Source organism: Chiloscyllium plagiosum, unplaced genomic scaffold, assembly GCF_037043375.1.
Source record: "Chiloscyllium plagiosum isolate Xiang-an unplaced genomic scaffold, Cpla_swu_hap1 HiC_scaffold_4, whole genome shotgun sequence".
Classification (NCBI taxonomy): Eukaryota; Metazoa; Chordata; class Chondrichthyes; order Orectolobiformes; family Hemiscylliidae; genus Chiloscyllium; species Chiloscyllium plagiosum.
In genome coordinates this window covers 3232203-3253056 of record NW_028270142.1, presented here as the reverse complement: position 1 = coordinate 3253056, position 20854 = coordinate 3232203, and the positions used below count along the sequence as shown (strand labels likewise).

At 40.1% G+C, this 20854-nt stretch overlaps 1 protein-coding gene across 1 annotated transcript in view; it reads right to left on the bottom strand.

The window, feature by feature from the left end:
- The window catches only part of chd7 (chromodomain helicase DNA binding protein 7), a 352687-nt gene that overhangs the window by 12657 nt on the left and 319176 nt on the right, over positions 1-20854 (bottom strand). The window contains exons 30-35 of the mRNA XM_043689312.2: positions 16692-16900; positions 15346-16098; positions 11833-11993; positions 9636-9860; positions 6990-7436; positions 789-1013 (exon numbers count right to left, since the gene is read on the bottom strand). Coding sequence (XP_043545247.2) covers positions 789-1013; positions 6990-7436; positions 9636-9860; positions 11833-11993; positions 15346-16098; positions 16692-16900 — 2020 coding nt within the window. The remainder of the gene's footprint in view (positions 1-788; positions 1014-6989; positions 7437-9635; positions 9861-11832; positions 11994-15345; positions 16099-16691; positions 16901-20854) is intronic.

Below are 20854 nucleotides of genomic sequence, written 5' to 3'. Positions count from 1 at the left end.
ATTGATAGGGCTGTTGAGAAGGCATATGGTGTGGCTGGTGTTAAATGGTAGGGGGATTCAGTTTCGGAGCCACGAGGTCATGCTTCGGCTGTACAAGGCACTGATAAGGCTGCACCTGGAGTATTACGTGCAGTTCTGGTCACCGCATTATAGGAAGGATGTGGAACCTTTGGAAAGGGTTCAGAGGAGATTTACTCGGATGTTGCCTGGTATGGAGGGAAGGTCTTACGAGGAAAGGCTGAGGGAACCAAGGCTGTTTTTATTGGAGAGAAGAAGGTTGAGAGGTTACTTAATCGAGACATACAAGATAATTGGAGGGATAGATGGGGTGGACAGTGAGAGTCATTTTCCTTGGATGGTGAAGGCTACCATGAGGTGACATTAGCTTTAAATTGAGGGGTGATAGATTTAGGACAGATATTAGGAAGAGTTTCTTCACTCAGTAGTAGTGGTGTGGAAGAGCCTGCCTGCAACAGTAGTAGACTCACTGACGTTAAGTTCATTTAAATGGTCATTGGACATACATATGGATAATAATGGAACCTTGTAGGTTAGATGGGCATCAGATTATTTTCACAGATCAGCACAACATCGAGGGCCGAAAGGCCTGTACTGTGCTGTAACATTCTATGTTCTTAAAATAAAATACTAAAAACTGGAAAAACCTGGAAGCAATCTTTAAGCTTGGGGGACCGTCATTTAGAACAAAAGTTGCAAGTGTAAGATGGACGCCAATTTCAATGGTAACTAGATATTGTATCATGTAAATATGTACTTGCTGTACTTACTGGTACATAACTAGGCATGTCTACAGTGTAAGCTGGATGAACTTTCAGCCATTCCACCAAATCCTTATTCTTAGGTGCTTCTTCTCCCACCAGTCTGGTCCCATCTTCTAAATTAATAACAGGGATGTGCACCTCTGGGTCCAATTGACCAGGAGATGGAATGTTTCTTGGTTGTGATGCTGACTGCACGCTCTCATCAAAAGCTTTGGTCAGTTCCGCATCATCCTGAAAACCAAAATGCATTATTAATAAAGCAAACAGATAATTATTTCCAGATAAATACCAATCAGGAAACCATAGGAAAACCCGAGACATGTACATAAGCAAAGAAAATACTTTCATTCTTATACTTCCATGCACTAATGTCCCATTTTCAGAATGTCAAAGGTATTGTTATTTTATCATTTCTACAGGACACATCCAACAGAATATAGGGCTTTAGTTTAGATACATTCTCAATTCTCTTGTTAACAGTCTTCTCAGTTGAATGGAATTTAGATTCATTTGACTGAGTTTTCCAAGGAAGTAATCTCTTGTGGATTGCCACCCTGTTCCTTTTATTGAGCTATGAAAAGGGTCCACATTTCAAACAGATTCCAAACAGAGCTCCTTCAGAAATGCAAAGTTGTACTTCTATTCTGACAATTGCCTCAGTGCAGAACTGCTCAGGGAGGACAGATCATGCTCTCTTTTACACAGCACTCTGCTGTGGTATTCTGAAATGTAAGCCCAGTGTCTCAGACAGCCAATTTAACAGCAGCTGAGAGAGGTTAGAATACTAGGAGGGTAAGGTGTTAGGCGGGTGGGTGGGGACGTTAAGGTACCAGTAGGATGCTGGGAGGTGGGGAAAGAGGAGGGTAAGCATATGGAGAAGTTCTGAAGAAGGGTCGCTGGACCCGAAATGTTATCTCTAAATTCTCTTCACTAATGCTGCCAGACCCGCTGAAGTATTTTATAGTTACACAGGAGAAGTTCAACTATTTGCTTAACTGTAGCAGAACTCAATTTTCCAATTTAAATGGTTACTTCTGGAGGGTTCCAGGTAGAGAGACTTACCCAGTGGCATCTTTAATTTTCTTTCGGACTATACTATAAAGGAGATTTCACAGGGTGCCCACACACAATTCCCATCTGTTTGACAAATACAACCAACTGGCCATCAGAAAATTCAAGCTATTGCATCAACACCATGAATGCTGTTGCATCTGTGCAAATTAAATTACATTGTAATTCAGGCTGCTATTGAGCACACCACACTAATGGTATGAGGTGCAAATCCCCTCAGAGAAACACATCTAACACAAGCCTAACTTGACAAAACAGAAATGCTTACGTTACTGCACTCACTCCCAACTTGTAGACTAATCATTGCAAATCCTACCCTAAATGTTTGGGAAGTTGAATTGTTTGAAAACAAAATTTGGAAGAAAAAAAAGTAGACCAATAAGTGATAACAAAACTATCCTAAGTCCCAACAACTGGGTCTGAGATGCATGCGATTCAGTGCCATAACAATGTGGTTGATTTTTAGATTAGATTAGATTCCCTACAGTGTGGAAACAGGCCCTTCAGCCCAACAAGTCCACACCAACCCTCCGAAGAGTTACTCACCCAGTCCCATTTTCATCTTACTAATGCACATAACACTACGGGCAATTTAGCATGGCCAATTCACCTGCCCTGCACACCTTTGGATTGTGGGAGGAAATGTGCAAACTCCACACAGACAGTCGCCCGAGACTGGAATAGAACCTGGGTCCCTGGTGCTGTGAGGCAGCGGTGCTAACCACTGAGCCAATGTGCTGCCCCAAAGTTTTAGCTCCCCTTTATACACTTAGCAGCTCACTTAGCTGTGAGAGAATGCAGTTATTTCTCAGGCAATAAAATGACAGCCTTTCTAGCAACACCGAGATGCCAAAATTAATTTAGAAGACAATGCATTCTTAGTTCACCAGCTAACTTAGTATATGTTTCGTTAGTACTGTTCAAAACAAGAAAGTTGAACAGTCATTCTGCATAGTTTAACAAAAGTTTGCTGACTGTTTTAATACTAACTGAAGTTCAATTTACACTGTCTGTCTCAATTTTGGTTGGTTTGTTCCTGCAGTAAATTTTGCTTTTAAATACCACAGAAAATAGGAGGGGTTGTGTCCAATCCACCATTTCACAAGGCTGATACTCCATTTCAAACCCATACACCCACTTTCTCCTTGTACCCTTGACACCTTTAACTTCCAAAAAATATCAATTTCTTTGTTAAATATAAACACAATGGCTTGGCTACGACAGCCTTCTGTAGTAGAGAATACCACTAATTCTCATCTCAGTCTGAAATGGGATTATTCTAAAGCTTATTCTGATGCCCACAGCCACAGGAAACATCATCCTTGCATCCAGCCCTGTCAGAATTTTAAATGTTTTGAATAAGATCTCCTCTCATTCATCCAAACTCCAGCGAAGAGGCAAACTCAACCTAATCTATCATGGGGGTTGAGAATTTGGGAGGCAGGGTTAGTACTTTTGCAGATTACACAGAAATTGGTGCTTTGTCGATTGTGAAGAAGATTATCTAAGATTACCGAGGGATCTTAATCAATTGGGCCAATGGGCTGAGAAACAACAGATGGAGTTTAATTTGGATAAATGCAAGATATTGAATTTTGGTAAAACAAACAAGGGCAGGTCTTGTACAGTCAATGGTAGGGCTCTGGATAGTGTATTTAACAAAGACCCTGAGGGGTTCAAGTACATGATTCTTTGAAAGTTGTGTTCTAGGAAAAAGGTTTTTAAATTGGAGACAGTTCAGAAATGATTCATCAGGATGTTGTTGGGACGGCAGAGTTTGAGTTGAAATGAGAGGCTGAATAGATTGGGACTTTTTTCACTGGAGCAGATGAAGTTGAGGGGGTCACTTTATAGAGGTTTATGAAATCATGAGGGCCATAGATAGGGTGAATAACAAAAGGTCTTTTTCCTAGGGTTGGGGGGAGTTTAAAAACTAGGGGGCATATTTTTAAGGTGAGGGAGGAATATTTAAAAGGGACCTGAAGGGCAATGTTCTGACACAGAGGGTGGTTCATCTGTGGAGTGAACTGCCAGACAAAATGGTAGATGCAGGTACACTTACAACATTTAAAATACATTTGGACAGGTACATGGATAGGAAAGATTTGGTGGGATATGGGACAAAAGCAGGCATGTGAAACAGGTTTATATTGGGTACCTTGGTGGACATGGACGAGTTGAACCGAAGAGTCTGCTTCCCTGCTGTATGACTATGACTCTACAACTGAAATGGACTAGCCATATAAATGCTGTGGCTACAAGGGCTGGTCAGAGGCTAGAAATCCTACAATAACTAATTCTCCTGCTGACTCTCTAAAGTCGGTCCTATTCTATCTTCTCTACAAAGCACAAGTCAGGAGTGTATTGGAATACTCCCCATTTGCCTGTTGGAGCACAGCTCCAATAAGATGATCCCAGTTATGGAGGGACTGTCTTATAAACAAACACTAAACAGGCTGTGACTTACTCACTGGAGTTCAGAAGAATGAGAGGCAATCTCATCGAAACATAACTTGGTGTTTGATGGGGAAACGCTGAGAGGGTATTTCCCCTTGTGGGAGAGTCTAGGACCAGACGGCACAGTCTCAGAATAAAGGGACACCAATTTAAGACTGAGATGAGGAGGAATTTCTTCTCTCAGGGTTCTCTCTCTTGCGACAGACAGCTGTGGGGCCAGAGTCCTTGCGTATATGCAAGACCAAGGTAGATTGATTCCTCCAACTAATAGAAAACCTAAGGTTACAGGGACAAAGCAGGATAGTGAACATGAGAAGTATCAGGTTTGACCCGATCCTATTGAATGGTGGAGCAGACCCAAGGAGGCTGAATGGCCGACTCCTGTTCCTATTTCTAATGGTCTTAATGCTCAAGAAAGTTGACACCTCCCAGGACAAAGTAGATGTGGTACCACACACTGGCAAACACACCCTCCATCACCAATGTTCAGTAGCACAGTGTGCACCATCTACAAGATGCATGGCAGAAATTCATCAAACCTCCTTTAGACACCACCTTTCAAAACCACGACCATTTCCATCTAGAAGCACAAGGGCAGCAGAACACCACCACCTGCAGGGTCCCCTCCAAGCCACTCACCACCTTGACTCAGAAATATATTGCCATGCCTTCAGAGTTGCTGGGTCAAGATCCTGGAATTACCTCCCCAAAAGCATGGTGGGTGAACCCACAGCACATGGACGGCAGACAGTCGAGGCAGCTCACCCTCACCTTCTCAAGAGCATCTAGGGACAGGTACACAACCCTTTATCCAAAAAGCTCCAAAATCTGAAGTTTTGTTGGGAAGTTTTTTTCTCCATAATAAGGTTGCTCGGCGTGTAAACAGTTAACCCAACTCCACACTCTCTCGAGCCACATCACTCAGATGTGACGTGGGGATGTGGCCCAGCACTGACAGGCGTCAATTCTGTCTCAGGGCTCGTAGTACTCACAGATGCGTCCACTGTTCGGTAAGATTTTTAAAATTTCATCATTAAACTGTCACTTATTCCGAAATCCAAAAAATTCCAAATTCCGAAAGCCAGCTGGTCCTGAGGGTTTCGGATAAAGGGTTGTGTACCTGTATTGGCAATAAATGCTGGCTCAGCCAGACAGATGGCCACAACCCATGAATGAACTTTTAAAAATTATAACATGTTTTCTGGCAATTAAGACCACTTATAAAACCATTGCTCAGACTACTGCCTCCTAACAAAACAGGCAAATTGCCTCAAAACCCCACTGCATTTTAAGTATCATAATAGGCAAATTATTGAATGTATTTGGACTTTTATTCTCAAGCTCCACATCTCTTGTACTAAGTCTTCCTGGTGCATCCTTAAGTTAAAGTACATACAAAGGAATGTCATATAGTTGAGTAATGAGTCATACTACGCATGTCATAATATTCTTTATGGACTGGAGTGCACACTCTTGTTAACTGGGTCCAGTCATGCTCCACCACAAATATCTGCACTAAACTAAGATTGCACTGTTGTACAAGACTGAGGAAGCACCAAAATATAAAAAGGTGTTTTTTTCAGAAGAGACTTTAAATCAAAGTACTCTTGAAAAACAAGTTTTTTTTTCATTTTCCTGAACTGTTAAAATCCAAAACTATATAGACTGCTGAGAGAATGCAGTGTGGTTTACAATTTATTATAAAAAAATGACAATTATAAAAAATGATCTAATCTAGTTTCATTGCTAATCTAGCATTGACTCCTCAATCACGCACTACTATTCTCTAATAATTTAGCCTCATATTGTGATATTCTCAAAAGTATTCAAAACATTACTTGAAAAATCCAGAACACTGTCACACCTGAACAGAAAATTTCCTTACGTTTAGTATCTTTTTTATTTCAGCAATCTAACATTACTGCACACGAGAGCACTGGGATTTAGAAAATATCGTATGATATATTCAGCAGTCTGGTTACAAATAACGCAAACGCTCTGGCTTGTGCGATATACAATTAAGTACTGTAGAGTGCACCAATTAATTGGAAAGTGAAAAAAATAAATAAATTACAAAGGATGATGGTAGAGTATTAAAGTTTTTAGTCACTTCCTTTTCAGCTGCTTGATATGAGTATGAGTATCACTACCACGTTGACAGTGCTGTGATGTGCAGTAGGACTGATACTGTTTGTTAACCTTCCTCTCCCCCTCAGCTATTATTCAAGTGCTGTTTGAAAAGCAACACTCCAAAGATTTGCTTTAGTGTATGTCCATTTCCCTTCCAAGACTCACATCAACAAGCTTTGCCACTGCAAAATTCATAAGAATGAAAATACTGTGCAATCCTAAAAACCCATTAAAACAAAAAAGGCAAATCAGATTTCATTGCTGAAAAGCAATTATACCCCAGATGATGAGGTGCATAGATATTATTTAAGAAAAGCAAATCTTTTAAAGCCACCCGAACATGCAGCAGATGCCAAGACATTGAGTACATTGAAGGAGGAAACCGGTTTTAAATAGAAACAGATTGAAGGGTTATGGAGAGCAGGCAGCAAAGTAGAGGTAAGGCTGAGATGGGATCAGACATGATTATAGTCAATGGAGGAACAGATCGAGGGGCTGAATGGCCTCCTCCTGCTCCTAGCTTTTATGTTACATTAAATTGTTACTTACAGCACTTAATGATGTCCGTTTGTTATTCATAAATAGAAGATCGAGTCCCTCAACATTTTTCCTTCTTCCTCTTCTCCTCTTTATTGGCATTTCCCCATCAACTAATGAACCATTTATCATAAGTCCAGTTGGTGCTCGTGAAAGGCCAGCTTGCAGCATTTCAATGTGGGCTTTATAGGCATCAGATACTGGCACAGAGGCATTCGGCAAAACATACTTGGAATTAACAGCAAGGTTACTGACTGAGGTAGAACTTTTGGCCTCTCTGGAGGCTTTTGATAAGTCCACAGCTCTCTCCTGTCCACTATCCGAGGCTGCTTGAGACTCGCGAAGCTGAGCTACCATCTCCATTAGGTTTCTTCTCCTCGCAGCTCGCTCAGCTTCTATTTCAATCTTCTTACGCCGTCTCCTACGTTGCCTTGGAACTGACAGATTCAATGCATCATCCTGCAGAGAAATACATTGGTTTTGGATTCTACAAACAAAACTCTTGCCATTCAATGCAGATTTGTCTCTGTCACTTTAAATTATAAGTCCAAGAAAATATTTGCAAGAAAACTTTAAGCAACAAATCTCTTCTTTTGGAAAGGATGAATGGGAGCAAAGAATCTTGACACCAGACTGCACGTGGAAGTTGTAAAATCTAATATTTGCAACAGAGAACAATGGGATCTTTCTACTTTCAAGTCATTAAATTGGCATCCTCATAACACAACCATCACTGTCCCTCAATAAAGCATAACATAAACACAGGAATTGAAAGAAATAAATGACTTTAGGGCCAATAAAGCCATTCTTTCCCAAATTGTCCAAATCTATAGTTGAGTTATTGCTTTTGCTCTGCTTCTTGCATTGCTTTTGTCATCTGTTCACAACCAAAAGGACCTGGGGGATTTGGAGCTGATACAGAAATGTTTACCAGGAACTTTGCCTGGTTTGGAAGGCATTAGCCAAAAGGAGAGACTGGACAATCAGTGTTTTTATTACTTGAATAACAAAGGATGAGGGGTGACCTGATAGAAGTTTTGAAAATTATGAGAAACATGGATAGTGTGAATAGTCAGTGTCTTTTTCCAGGGTAGCAATGTCACACACTAGGTATAGTGTAAAAAGGGTAGGTTTAAAGGAGATGATGAGAGGTGAGTCTTTTACAAAGAGGATGGTGCACTGGAGGAGGAGATGGATACATTATTAACATTTAAAAGGTACCTTGACAGATACGTGAATAGGTGGGAATAGAGGGATATGGATCAATACAGGTAAAAGGTTTCAGTTTAGAAAGGCACCATATGACAGTACATTATGGGGTGAAGAGTCTGTTCTTGTGCTGTGCTGTTCTTTGTTAATTTTGTGTTGACACTTAAATCATGTCCTCATTTGCACTGGGAACACTAATATTTGTGTAAACCATCAGGAGGAATGCTGGAACAATTTTGTTTGGTCTCTTTTAGCTCCCGAGGCTTCAGCAAACAGAAACGGCAATGCCCTAATTCTGGGCTTGGCAATTATCATAAACATTACTTTAGGGAATAATAATAAAATACATAATTTAAAACCAAGTACTGAAATACACATGCATGTTCTGGCCCAATTATTCCTGTCCTCTAACTTTATACATTGAAGATGGTACCGGATTTTGTCCACATGGCTAACATCATGGGAGACAATCTAGAATTTAGCATGAACATGCAAAATGCTGTAATATCCGTTTGGCATAAAATGTTAAAAAATGCCAAAACTCAATGTTAACTTCTCAAAAGGGTACTAAATGCACATTTTGTACTTTCTTTAGACATATATGTGTAAAACTGCTAAGAATGGAACACAAATTATTTGAGTTGTTCAAAAGCACCAAGACAGTAGATTTTTTCTCTTAGTTTACAAAGTTCCCATTAACAAGAAGGAATTTTTTGCCCACTTCTGAACATTATGAAGTTTGCGCTTAGCATGATGAGTAAATGATAGCACTGGAGAAGCAGTAGCATAATGATATCACTGGATCAGTAATCTATAAACTGAGGGCAATGCTCTGGGGACACGGATCGTCATACAATGACAGATGGTGAAATTTGTGGTGATGTACTCACTGTCTATCATCATAAAAACCTGGTTCACTAATACCCTTTAAAGCAGGAAATCTGCCATCCTTACCTGGTCTGGCCTACATATGACACCAAACCACTAGCAGTTAATTCTTAACTGCCCTTTGGATATTTAGGGACAGGAATAAATGGAAGCCCTAGTGCAGGGACATCTGCATCCCAAAGAATGAATAAAATAAACTCCAAGTTTCAAACCTTCCAGGTCATGAATTAGTTGGGGTCTGATATGCTACTAATGCTCGAACATTAATAAATAAAAATTACAACACAATCATTTATCTGTTCAACTGACTGATGACTGTACTGTCAATGATTGGTTTATGCTCCAGGATTTAATGTTCAAATTTGTCATTCTTCCCCCTTCACTATTTTGTTTAGATTGGGCCAAAGCAGGGCACAGTACAAGTAAAACACTTTAGTGTCAGACTGCATTATTGTGTAAATTGAGCGCGACATCACTTCTCTGCTCAACATCACCCTAAGTTTGTTCTTCATTTATTTCAAACATATTCTATACAGTGTAACAGGAATATTAAATACCTACCCTTGATACCTGAGGAGAACCAGCTATATCTTCACAGGCACTGAAGCTCCCTTGACCTACCATGGAGAGTTCAGTGAAACTCCTCCTTGGCAGAGGGCTTTCCACTGACGTGGGCGTGTAGTTGATCATACCATGAAAATCAAATGGTTGACGCCTATTTATAGGCCACTTTCCCTTGACCACTGCCTCACAAATATTGTCCAAGCGATTAATCATTACACGATCCTGGAATGCAAAGAGACGATTCTTCAAACAGATACACTTGGAACAGCGCTGCCATCAGGATTTTGGTGCAGTTGCACTGAAATCAGGATTCTGCCCATCCTGCTTCAGTGAACAAGTACTTGGACTGCAAACAACAGCTGAAACAACTATAGATTTTTCCCATAAAATTTGGGTTTGCTTGTTTTGGAGGGGGGGAAGAAAGGGGGAAAAAAGTTTATGCTGCATAAACACCAGAATAAGCTTATCCAAAGGCAGGCTGAGTAATACCTGTACTGCAGCAATTGGGCATTCAGGAAAGATTTAACAGGATGATCCTGCATGATGAACCCATGACTTTGAAGTGGTTATGGATAGTGAGAGTCCAAGGATTCCATATTAAACAGAGAAACTGAAACTTACATGAAAAAAAATCAATGAAAACTCTGAAGAATCTGATGAACAATTAGCTGTTAAAAAACAAAGACTACTCATTAATGCACTTGCGTTGCTGTTGGACATAGCCTCATAGGAGTCAATATTTTGATCTAATTTCCCCTCCCGTTAACAAATTTAACAGATTTGTTGACGTTTATGTAGAGAGAGCAGGAGAGATTAGCTATATAATTGGGCTAACAAATTACAGTTAAAACTAGTAAGCATAAATTACAGAATATATTAAGCATTTAACAATTGGAACTGAAGCAGCACAGGGAGAGTCGAAGTAACCAGGTGGCGATAATAAAGTCACTCATAACATCCACATATTGCAGTAAAACACTTAAAATAGAAATAAATGCTGAGATATGCAGCCGGAATAGCAGAATATATCTCTAAGTACTATGTTAAGTGTTTACAATAGACCACTCATTAACAAAGAATAACATGTTCAATTCTGGTGAGCAGCACAAAAGGATAAGATTTGAATTATTAGACAAGCTCAAGCCTGGCATTTATTAGGGAAGCATGAACCAGTAACAAATGATATGTTTTAAATGTTAAATCATGTTGCTAGATAAAATATCCTACGAAGTTTGAAAAGTTCATTAGTGCATATAAATGAAATTGCGTGAAAGTATAACAGTTATTAAATCTTGAAAGACAGCTACATCTTCGGAATAATTTACCGGGTGGAGTAGGCAAAATCACAGGGATGTTGAAAAAATAGATGGATGACAGACTATTTTATTATTGTTAGGCTTTAATAGGCAAAATGACATTTTATGGTAAGTAACTTAATTCATCACTTTAAGGACTTGCATTTCAAGAAGCAGATCAGTTTAAGTCTGCTTTTCCTTCTGACATATTTGAATCTTAGACTGGAATCCAGCCTTGTAAACAAACTTTGAAAGAACTTAAAACATAGGAAATGAATGTCATGTCACCTTCAGACCTTGAGACCAAGTAAAAGCAAAATTGGAATACATTTTACCGTATTTACCAAACAAGAGATAAGGAATCATTACATTTTTAGAAACCAATTGCAGATGTCCATAGATATATATATTTAAACAACCTGTGAGAATTTGAAGAATCTAAATTCAGGTTCTCTGAACTTGAATAAAGGCTAAAGACTTTGCACTGGACTGCAAGAAAACAATTGGATGCTTATCTAATGAAACTAGGAGCATGCAATCATAGTATTTTGACAGGATGCAAGTTTATACCTGCTGTTCACTACATAGCGAAGTCCTGCTTTCATTTGTGTATGGGAGACCATGTGCGACCCTAGCTAAATATGGTTGGTAGATGGGGTTTAGGGTTGCAGAACAAAAATAAATTGTGAATAATCAAATTAATTGGATCACACCAATGTTACAGCAAACAGGCTCGGGGCAGGCTTCCTGTCTTTAAGCTGCAGCAATCAAAAACCAAAAAAGAAATCAGAGCAGATGGTAGGAGGGCAAAATTAATCAAATAAATTTCATTCAAAAGTTGTTTGCTTTGGCACAACACAACAGTGAATTATACATTCAAAGTTTAAAGCTGGACAAACCTTTGGCCAGAAGGAAAAGGAATATGTTCTTTCATGAAGAAGCTGAGCTACTGTGGGTTCACTATCTTCCATGAGGAAGCCATCACGAGTTTCATCCCGGGCAGTGCTTAGAGAGGCGTTACTTTCTTCATCAAATTGTTTGCTTTGGGTAGCAGTGCCAGCTGAGAAGAAAATCATGCAGTTTGAATACAATATCATCACCAATATCCTGCCACTAAATGAAATTTGAATCATGAGTAAGCTCATGTCCTTGCACTCAGTTTTGACAGCCAACATAGTACCAGATCTAATTTAAGTATTTTTACAGCATTAACTGCCTATTTTATACAGGTATATTTTTACAAAAAGAATGTTGTACTCACAGCAGTCACGAGAAACTGTGTAACGATACCACATATGGGCTATTCTGGTATAAGTTGTCAACTACAAATTGCGTATTTATTTTGAGTAGCACTTAACAGTCTCACATTGCCCTTCAGCCACCTTTGTGAACTGCTGCAGAGTAGTGTAGGTACTCCCACAGTACCAGTACTAGGAGGTTCATGCTTTTGATCCAGTAACAGAAAAAAAATGACAATATGCTTCTAAGTCAGACTAATCAGTGTTCTTGAATTGATTAGATTAGATTAGATTCCCTACTGTGTGGAACCAGGCCCTCCAAAGAGCAACCCACCCAGACCCATTCCCCTACACCTAACACTCTGGACAATTTAGTATGGCCAATTCACCTAACCTGCACATCTTTGGACTGTGGGAGGAAACCGGAGCACCTGGAGGAAACCCACGCAGGCACAGGGAGAATGTGCAAACTCCACACAGACAGTTGCCAGAGGCAGGAATTGAACCCGGGTCCCTGGCGCTGTGAGGCAGCAGTGCTAACCACTGAGCCACCGTGCCACCCCTTGGAAGGGAATTTGCAGGTGCTGGTAATTCAGTGAGCCTGTTGCCCTTGCGTTAAATGGTAGAGGGCGCAGATTGGAAAGTGATCTCGAAAGGAGACTTGTTGAGTTTGTTGTTAGGCATTTTGCAAACAGTATAAACTGCTGTCATAGTGTGCCAATAATGGAATGGGTGCCCATTAAATCAACAGCTAACTGGGAGTGTTGTTGGGGTTACACTCATTGAGGTCAGTGAGGAGAATTGCCTCACATCCCCAACCTGGACCTCGTGGATGGTGTACATACTAAGTACAGGGAGTCAGAAGCTGAGTCAATGACCATAGAATTTTTAACACTGACATGCTCCTGGAACCACAGTACTTATGTTACTGATCCAATTAAATTTCTGATCAAAGCAGTCATGTGAGTATTTAGTAATGGTAATACCATTAAATGTCAAGGGGAACTTATCAGATTTTCTCTCAATGGTTTGCATTTGTGAGACAAACATTACTTGCCATTTATCAACCCAAACCCAAATGGTGCCCAGTCCTTGCTGCACATGGGCACAGATTGTTTCATTATCTAAGGAGCTCTAAATGAAACAGAACATTGAGAACTCAGTGCTGAATGATAGATTAGTGAAGGAGCTGAAGGTATTCAGACCTTGACAGGACCTGGAAGAGAGGGTTCACATGCTTTAGGGGGAAATGGACATATTGGACAATTTGCAGCATTTGAAGCAGACAGCTATTCTTGGGGGTGTGACTGGACAACCCCAAGAATGATGTCTGAGACATAATAATACTCTCAGAATCATACCTTACACACATCAGGTCCTTAGTTGACTAGTCTTTTGGCACAGGTTTCCAAGTATTAGTAAGAGGGCCAACAAGGTTATGTGCGCCACTGACAGGCAGTGCCTTGTTTAATGCTAGGTAGTTTTATTGGACATGAAAGCAGTTAGATAGAGTGGAGACATTGCTGTAGATCTGGAACCAGGCAAGGTTGGTAAGACCAGGCGAGACAGATGTTCCTTCTCTAAAGCTCGTGTGTGAATCAGATGTGGTAGATATGGTCACCATAAGGCTGGCTTTCAACTCCAGATGTAGTATTTGATTTTATCCCATGCTAATCCCACATCCCTTGGTCTAAAAAGGAATCAGAAGTCTACCAATCTTGGTCTTGAACTGAATTAATAACAGCTTCCTCAGCACTCTGGATATAGAATTCCAAAAATATATCAGGTTCTGAGTGAAGATGTATCTCCTCACTTCTGCCCTAAATGGCTTATCTTTTAATCCGAGATGGTGTCCTCTGGTTTTGAATCCCACAACCAAGAAAATCATTTTTGCAACTAATTTGTTTTGTCCTTGATGAAATGCTCAACTTTTTGTGAGATCGCTTCATTCTTTTAAACTCCAGAGATACAGATTCAGCCTCTTCAATCACTCCTTAACCCAGGATCCCAGAAATCCCTCTTGTTAGCACTGCGGCACTCCCTCAATGGCAACTATATCCTTCCCAAGGCAAGGGGAGCAGACTGTACACAATATTCCCAGTGCAGTCTCACCAATATTCTTTACAATGAAGGAAGTCTCTTTTGCTCCGATACTTAACTCCTTATGTTAAAGGCTAATTCTCTGCTTGCCCTTAGAATTGCTTGCTTCACTGGCATGCTAGCTTTCAGTGACTTGTAGTCAAAGACATTAATAGTTTCCAAATCCTCATCATTTAAGAAATGCTTTTACCATTATTCCGCCTTTTGCTTTTGCATCTGGAAACCGGTGTCCAGTGAGGTTCACAAAGATGAGCTCTTGCTGTTTGTGGCTTATAGAAACATCTTAGACTTGAATGTTGGAGGACTGATCAGTAAGTTTGCAGATGAAACAAATATTGGTGGGGTAGTAAATAGTGAGACTGAGACTACAAGACAATATAGATGGGATGGTCAGAAGGTTGATCAGTGGCCAATGAAATTCAACCTGGATAAACGTGAGGGGATGCACTTGTATTACAAGGTAAGGAATACATGATGAACAGTAGGGCACTGGGAGGTACTGAGGGTCAGGGGGACCTTGGTGAGCATGCCCACTGGGCCCTTATGGCAGCAGGGCAGGTGGATAAAGTGGTTAAAAAGCCATATGGTATACCTGTCTTTATTAACCGAGGCATAGAGTTTAAGAGCAGGGAGACTCCGAGTATCCATTCTATCTCTGCCCTTCAATTTTGTAAACTTCTATCAGGTCATTCCCTTACATACAAGTGAAAACAAACCAAGTTTATCCAATTTCTCCTCGTAGGTAATATCCTTGAAACCAGGCAACATCCTGGTAAACTGTTTCTGTACCCTCTTCAAAGTCTCCACATCGTTCAGGTAGTGTGGCAACCAGAACTGTTGTCAATATCCCAAATGAGGCTGAACTAAAAGGTCACACAGCTGCAACATAACTCACTAATTTTTATACTCTATGCCCCAACCAATTAAGACAAGCATGTCATACACCTTCTTGACCACCTTATTTACTTGTTTTGCCACTTTCAGGGAACTGTTTTAGAAAGTAAATTGTTCGCTAGGAATACAAATTTAACAGAATTCAAGAAAGAATTAGATGGCACATTTTATATGTGGTACCTTCAGGTTGGGACGATTCTTCCGATTTATCATCATCGTCATCATCCTCGTCATCGTCATCTTCTTCTGACCCTTTCTCAAATTGTAATTTAGGTCTCAGTTCCTTATCTTCAGGGTCAGGAAGCAATCCACTGGCTATGATTAAAGTTTTTTCAGTATCATGTTCAATCTTCACAGACAATGGTCCCAAGGGGTCTTGACATTCTGAATCAACATGTAAGTTCTCATCACAATTAACTTTCCCATCTTCCTTAAGAGGGACTGTGCTCTGATCTTCTTGAGGTGGTGGGGTTGTAGGACATTTTAGCCCACCTTCAGCTTTGCTATGATCATTGTCAGTTTGTTCTGTACTTTTTTCTTCCTGAACTGGTGTGGATGTGACAACAGAAGGCATTTGGCTCAGACAGGCACCTGGTTGGTTTTGAAAAGGCGTACTACTCCGCTGGCTAGCTCCTTTGTTTTGAGCAAAGTTTTTATGAGCCTCAAGGAAAGAAAGCTCAGAGTCATTTAGAATATGGTAGTCTGTCCGACTGACTCCATGCTTTGCAGCACCGATCAATAAGTCTTTGTCATGTTTGCCGCATTCCCACCATTCAGGCAGATCCATGCTTGGCTGGCACAGCTTGAGTCGTTGATCGAGCTGAGCATGAAGCAAAACCTGCTCTCGAACTTTCCGGAGAAGTTCTATTCGATACAAAGTTCTAGAAGCACGTTCTTCTGTAATTGGCTCGATGAAAATGCTGGCATCAAGCTCTTCGTAATAAAAACAAAATACTTTCATAAATATGGGAATCAAAATTGACTTAAGTTCCTTTAATTTGGTGCTTGCTAAATGTTGCAATTTAGGCTGGTGCACAGTACGAAGAAAGTGAGGACTGCAGATGCTGGAGATCAGAGTTGAAGAGTGTGGAGCTGGGAAAGCACAGAGGTCAGGCAGCATCCGAGGAGCAGGAGAATCGACGTTTTGGGTATAAGCCCTTCATCAGGAATGGAGGGGTGGCCCAATGGGGCTGAGAGATAAATGGGAAGTTGGGGGGGGGGGGGGGGGCTGGGTGGAGGGAAAGGCAGCTGGGAATGTGATCAGAAGATGAAGGTGGGGGGTGAAGGTGATAGGTTGGAGAGGAAGATGGGCAGGTAGGACAGTTCAAGAGGGCTGTGCCAAGTTGAAGGGTTGGATCTGGGTTTCTCAGCTGTGCTTTTCCAGCACCACACTCTTCGAGTCTGATGTACAGTTTGGATCATATTTATGGCAATTGATGCAGCTGCATTCCCCCCCTCCCACTCCGAATCCAAACTGATGACTTCTTAAGTCTATCATCTGGTTTGGCTCCATTTTAAAGTCTTACCTTCACCTGGATTGGGAGGCATACGGCACACTTTTCTGCACATAGCCACAAAACAACTGAAGTATTTTTCCAAACTGTCGTCAGACTTTTTATCCAGTCTAGCAAAGGCACGGAACTGGTTCCAGTCAAATTGCTTCTTTGTGGGATCAAAAACTACACCAAAGGTTGACACAACACGATAGAAGTCGGCTTCTTCTCTCCTGGTCCATCTGTAATTTAAAAATACGTTTAAGAAAGTTATTTTAAACCCCGAAGGCCTGTAGCTCTTCGCCAGTCACATGAACACCGAGCTACAAAATTATGTCGGCATGTTGGGAAATTCCAGTGATTTAGGTTTGCGACAGCCACGATCCCACAAGTGTATTGCTCTGCTATTTCTGAGGTATTCAAATATAAAACATAAAACAAATCCCAAATGTGCCAACAAAACCCTCCAGCACTCCAATATCTGCCAGAAGACATCCATAAAAGATGAGGTAAAGATTGAACAATCTCTTTTTAATTATCAGTGCTCCAAAAGTTACACTTCAACGTAGAAGTTAATGGATTTCTATTTAAAACACACAGAAATCCTGGATCACTGACTAAGTTGTGATTTTCAAAAACTGTATGTTTTTGGTTCTTAACATATAAACTCAGGCTATCTTATGCAAGTACAATTTGAAATAGGCAGCAGTAAGAGACAAGACAAGAAAAATAAAACCATTTTCTTCAGTCCAAAGAAAGAATGGAGGGTTTATCAATTGACGATAAACGGCCTTACAAAAATAGGAAAAATGCTTGTTTTGTATAATACCTTGAAAAGATCGTCAGAGATAAAACTAAACAATAATGATGGGCAAGCAGAGGCCTAGCTATTAAAGAAATGCTGAAATATTTGATGTAAACAGTGAGCTCCGAGAAAGCACTTCAAAAGAGGACGAAGATGGAAAAATAAAGGGGATCAGAGAGGGTACTACAAATTGGGTTTTCTAGACTACTGAAAGCATGTTTGCCAAACATGAGGTGGTGAGAGTGAGGGAACATATAACACACCAAAGTCAGAGCAGCTGTAATGAGATCATAGGTGTGGAGGATCAGAGGAAGGAATAGGCCAGATATTTCAAAAATAAATGAGAATTTTATATTGAAGTTGCTGGTGAACACGACTTGGCAACAAAGTATTAGAACACCAGTGTAGAGACAACAAATGCACAGATTTCAGTATCAGCGGCAATTGAGCTGAGAGCAGGACAAAGGTAGCGAATATTACAGATATTCATATTTGGGTGTGCTAGCTAATCAGCCTTCTTTAAACACCATCAACACTGTTTAACACTGATCCTTTACTTTATTCATACAAGCAACTACGTTTTTTGCAAACAATAGAAAATATGCTTCAAAATACATAGTCATATGGGAAACAGGTATTCACAAGAGAAGCATTACATAAAAGTGTAAGTTTGTGTTAAAAAAGTGGAATACTTGTATGGTTGAGAAACAATCATATTTTGTCACTGAATGACAAAACATTACCAAAAATATTCTGATTCATTAAAGTAGAACTCATACATAAATTAGCCCTGACTGTAACCTGGTCATAGGGTCAGTGGGACAAGTTTCAGGCTTGTGCTGATTAATGGTAATGAGACCGTGGCCACCTTAGCTCTCGGTGACATTGTTCCTAAATAATTAAGGTTTAAAGAATGTGCTTTATGAACTCACACATAGCAACAGATAAAAGAACAAAGCTCTGTACTTATATTGGTGGGTTTAACGGTGTAAACCAAGGGCTTCTGTCAATTTCAGAGGTCTTCAGTGACTGAAAGTCAGTCAACATTTGACTCAGAAACTTTAATCCAGAATTTGCAAAAAAACCCACCAAACAAGAGGAACAAAATAAGCAGGGCGGCACGGTGGCACAGTGGTTAGCACTGCTGCCTCACAACGCCAGAGACCCGGGTTCAATTCCCGCCTCAGGCGACTGACTGTGTGGAGTTTGCACATTCTCCCCGTGTCTGCGTGGGTTTCCTCCGGGTGCTCCGGTTTCCTCCCACAGTCACAAAGATGTGCGGGTCAGGTGAATTGGCCATGCTAAATTGCCCGTAGTGTTAGGTTAAAGGGGTAAATGTAGGGGTATGGGTGGGTTGCGCTTCGGCGGGTCGGTGTGGACTTGTTGGGCCGAAGGGCCTGTTTCCACACTGTAAGTAATCTAATCTAATCTAATCAATTTGTATCAAAACCTTAATAGCTATATTTCAAAAGTTAAACTTCCTAATTTGAAATGTCTCCATTAAAACTAAATCCAGCTTTTCAAAACTATTTTGTCTTGGTGCAGGAAGGGAGAAATCACTGATAGCAAAGCAACAGTTATAGATTGTGAGGTGCGGAGCAGAAATAATATCATGGTTTCAGCAATACAACACCAATATGGTTCGAGCAATATTAAGTTGATATAGTTACAGTACAACAGCTATAAAAATGTATCCCTTTCAAACTCACTTTCACGTATCTCTGGCTATGTTAGTTTGGATGACAAGTCTATGGTGTAAAATTATCATTTACTCGAAGAGCAACAAAAGAATATGCATAAACTTCATACTGTTAATTAATTTCCAGCATATTGAACTTCAAATAATTTCAAAGGAACTCATTCTGATGCTAAACTAGTATGATAAAGTTGATAACTATGAGCCCAGTTTCTGAATTGAGTTGCTTTGATATATACTCTAGTTAATGGAAAGTGTTTTGAATACCATTGTATAAGATTCAGTCAAAATGGTTCTGTAGCAAGTCATGTATTCAGAACTGTGATAAAGAATGGTACCAATGTCTCAGACATTTTTCCTGATTGACTTATTCATCACAAATGTTTCTAACTTTAACCCTATCTTCTGAGATGAGTTGAATCAAAAATATTTTTAAAAATGTAGGACACCAACCAGTCCTAGCACAGTTCACAAATATCTCATTCCGAAGAGATACAGTAAAATAAATCTTAATGAAAAGAAACTTGAATTACTTTCAGGCCAGAAGTAATGCTCACAAATTTAATTCCTCTCCCACCAATATCTTTGGCTAAAATAAAACTTTTGTGCAACACACATGGGTTAAAATGATTAGAACGCCAAGCAATTCTATGTGGCTCTAAAACCCCTTCATGAGATCTTCTTGGGAGATAAGTATTCATCTTAAAACTTACTGATGAAATCCTAGCTTGCCTTAAGCTAGCCATTTCAAGAATTACGCCATTGAAAGTAGCGTCATGGTCCAAACATTCACCTGTTCTGATCTTGCTTAACTTACCCTTTGGTGCCACAAACTGGAAGTATAAAAACCAAGTCTTTTCGGGTCAAAAATTACTAGAATGATCATTGTTCCATCTTTGCCAATAACCCAAACCAGAAAGAAAATAGACATTCAAAAGGTTTTCAGGTCATTAAAATAAACACAATCCAAATTCACTGTTCTAAAGCTAGTATTTTGCCTTTGGCCTCTGAATTTCTCAATTCAGAAGATCGGAGAGCAGACAGCAAGAATCAGGCATGTCTCAGTAGTGGCACTAACATTTCATGAGCCATGAGTTTTTGAAATTCCATGTCCCACTCTAGAGACTTCAACAAAATCCAGATGACATTCCAGTATAGCACTGAGTGGCAGAAGAATGATCTTTTGATGGGATATTAAGCAGAGACTGCATTTGTCCTCTTAGTTGGATGTAAAACAGCTGAATCCGATATTCATAAAATTCTGACAAATATATATCATTCAAGCAACACCACAAAAACCACATTGGTCAATTATTCATACCATTACCATTTGTTGACTTCAGGTTACTTCATTTGGTATATTATTTAAAGGTACTTACTGACTGTGAAGAAGTTAAGAATATCCCAAGTTCACTAAAGGTACTTCATAAATACTCTCTTCCCTATTCAAGAAAGTAAGGCAGAAAAGGTGCCAACATATTTTCCCCTCTTCCGTTGAATCCTCAAAACTGGATCTTGTTTTCCTGTTTAAGAGCAGCTAGCTCTGGTTAGAGTCCAGCTGCTACCTTTCTGCCCTGGAATCCATCTTGCACACAACAGAAAGGAGCATGATAGGTGCCTAGAATAACCTGAACCTGGAAATATTTACACATGCTACACTTTATTAGCAGGCAGTTTAAACGTTTTGATGACCTC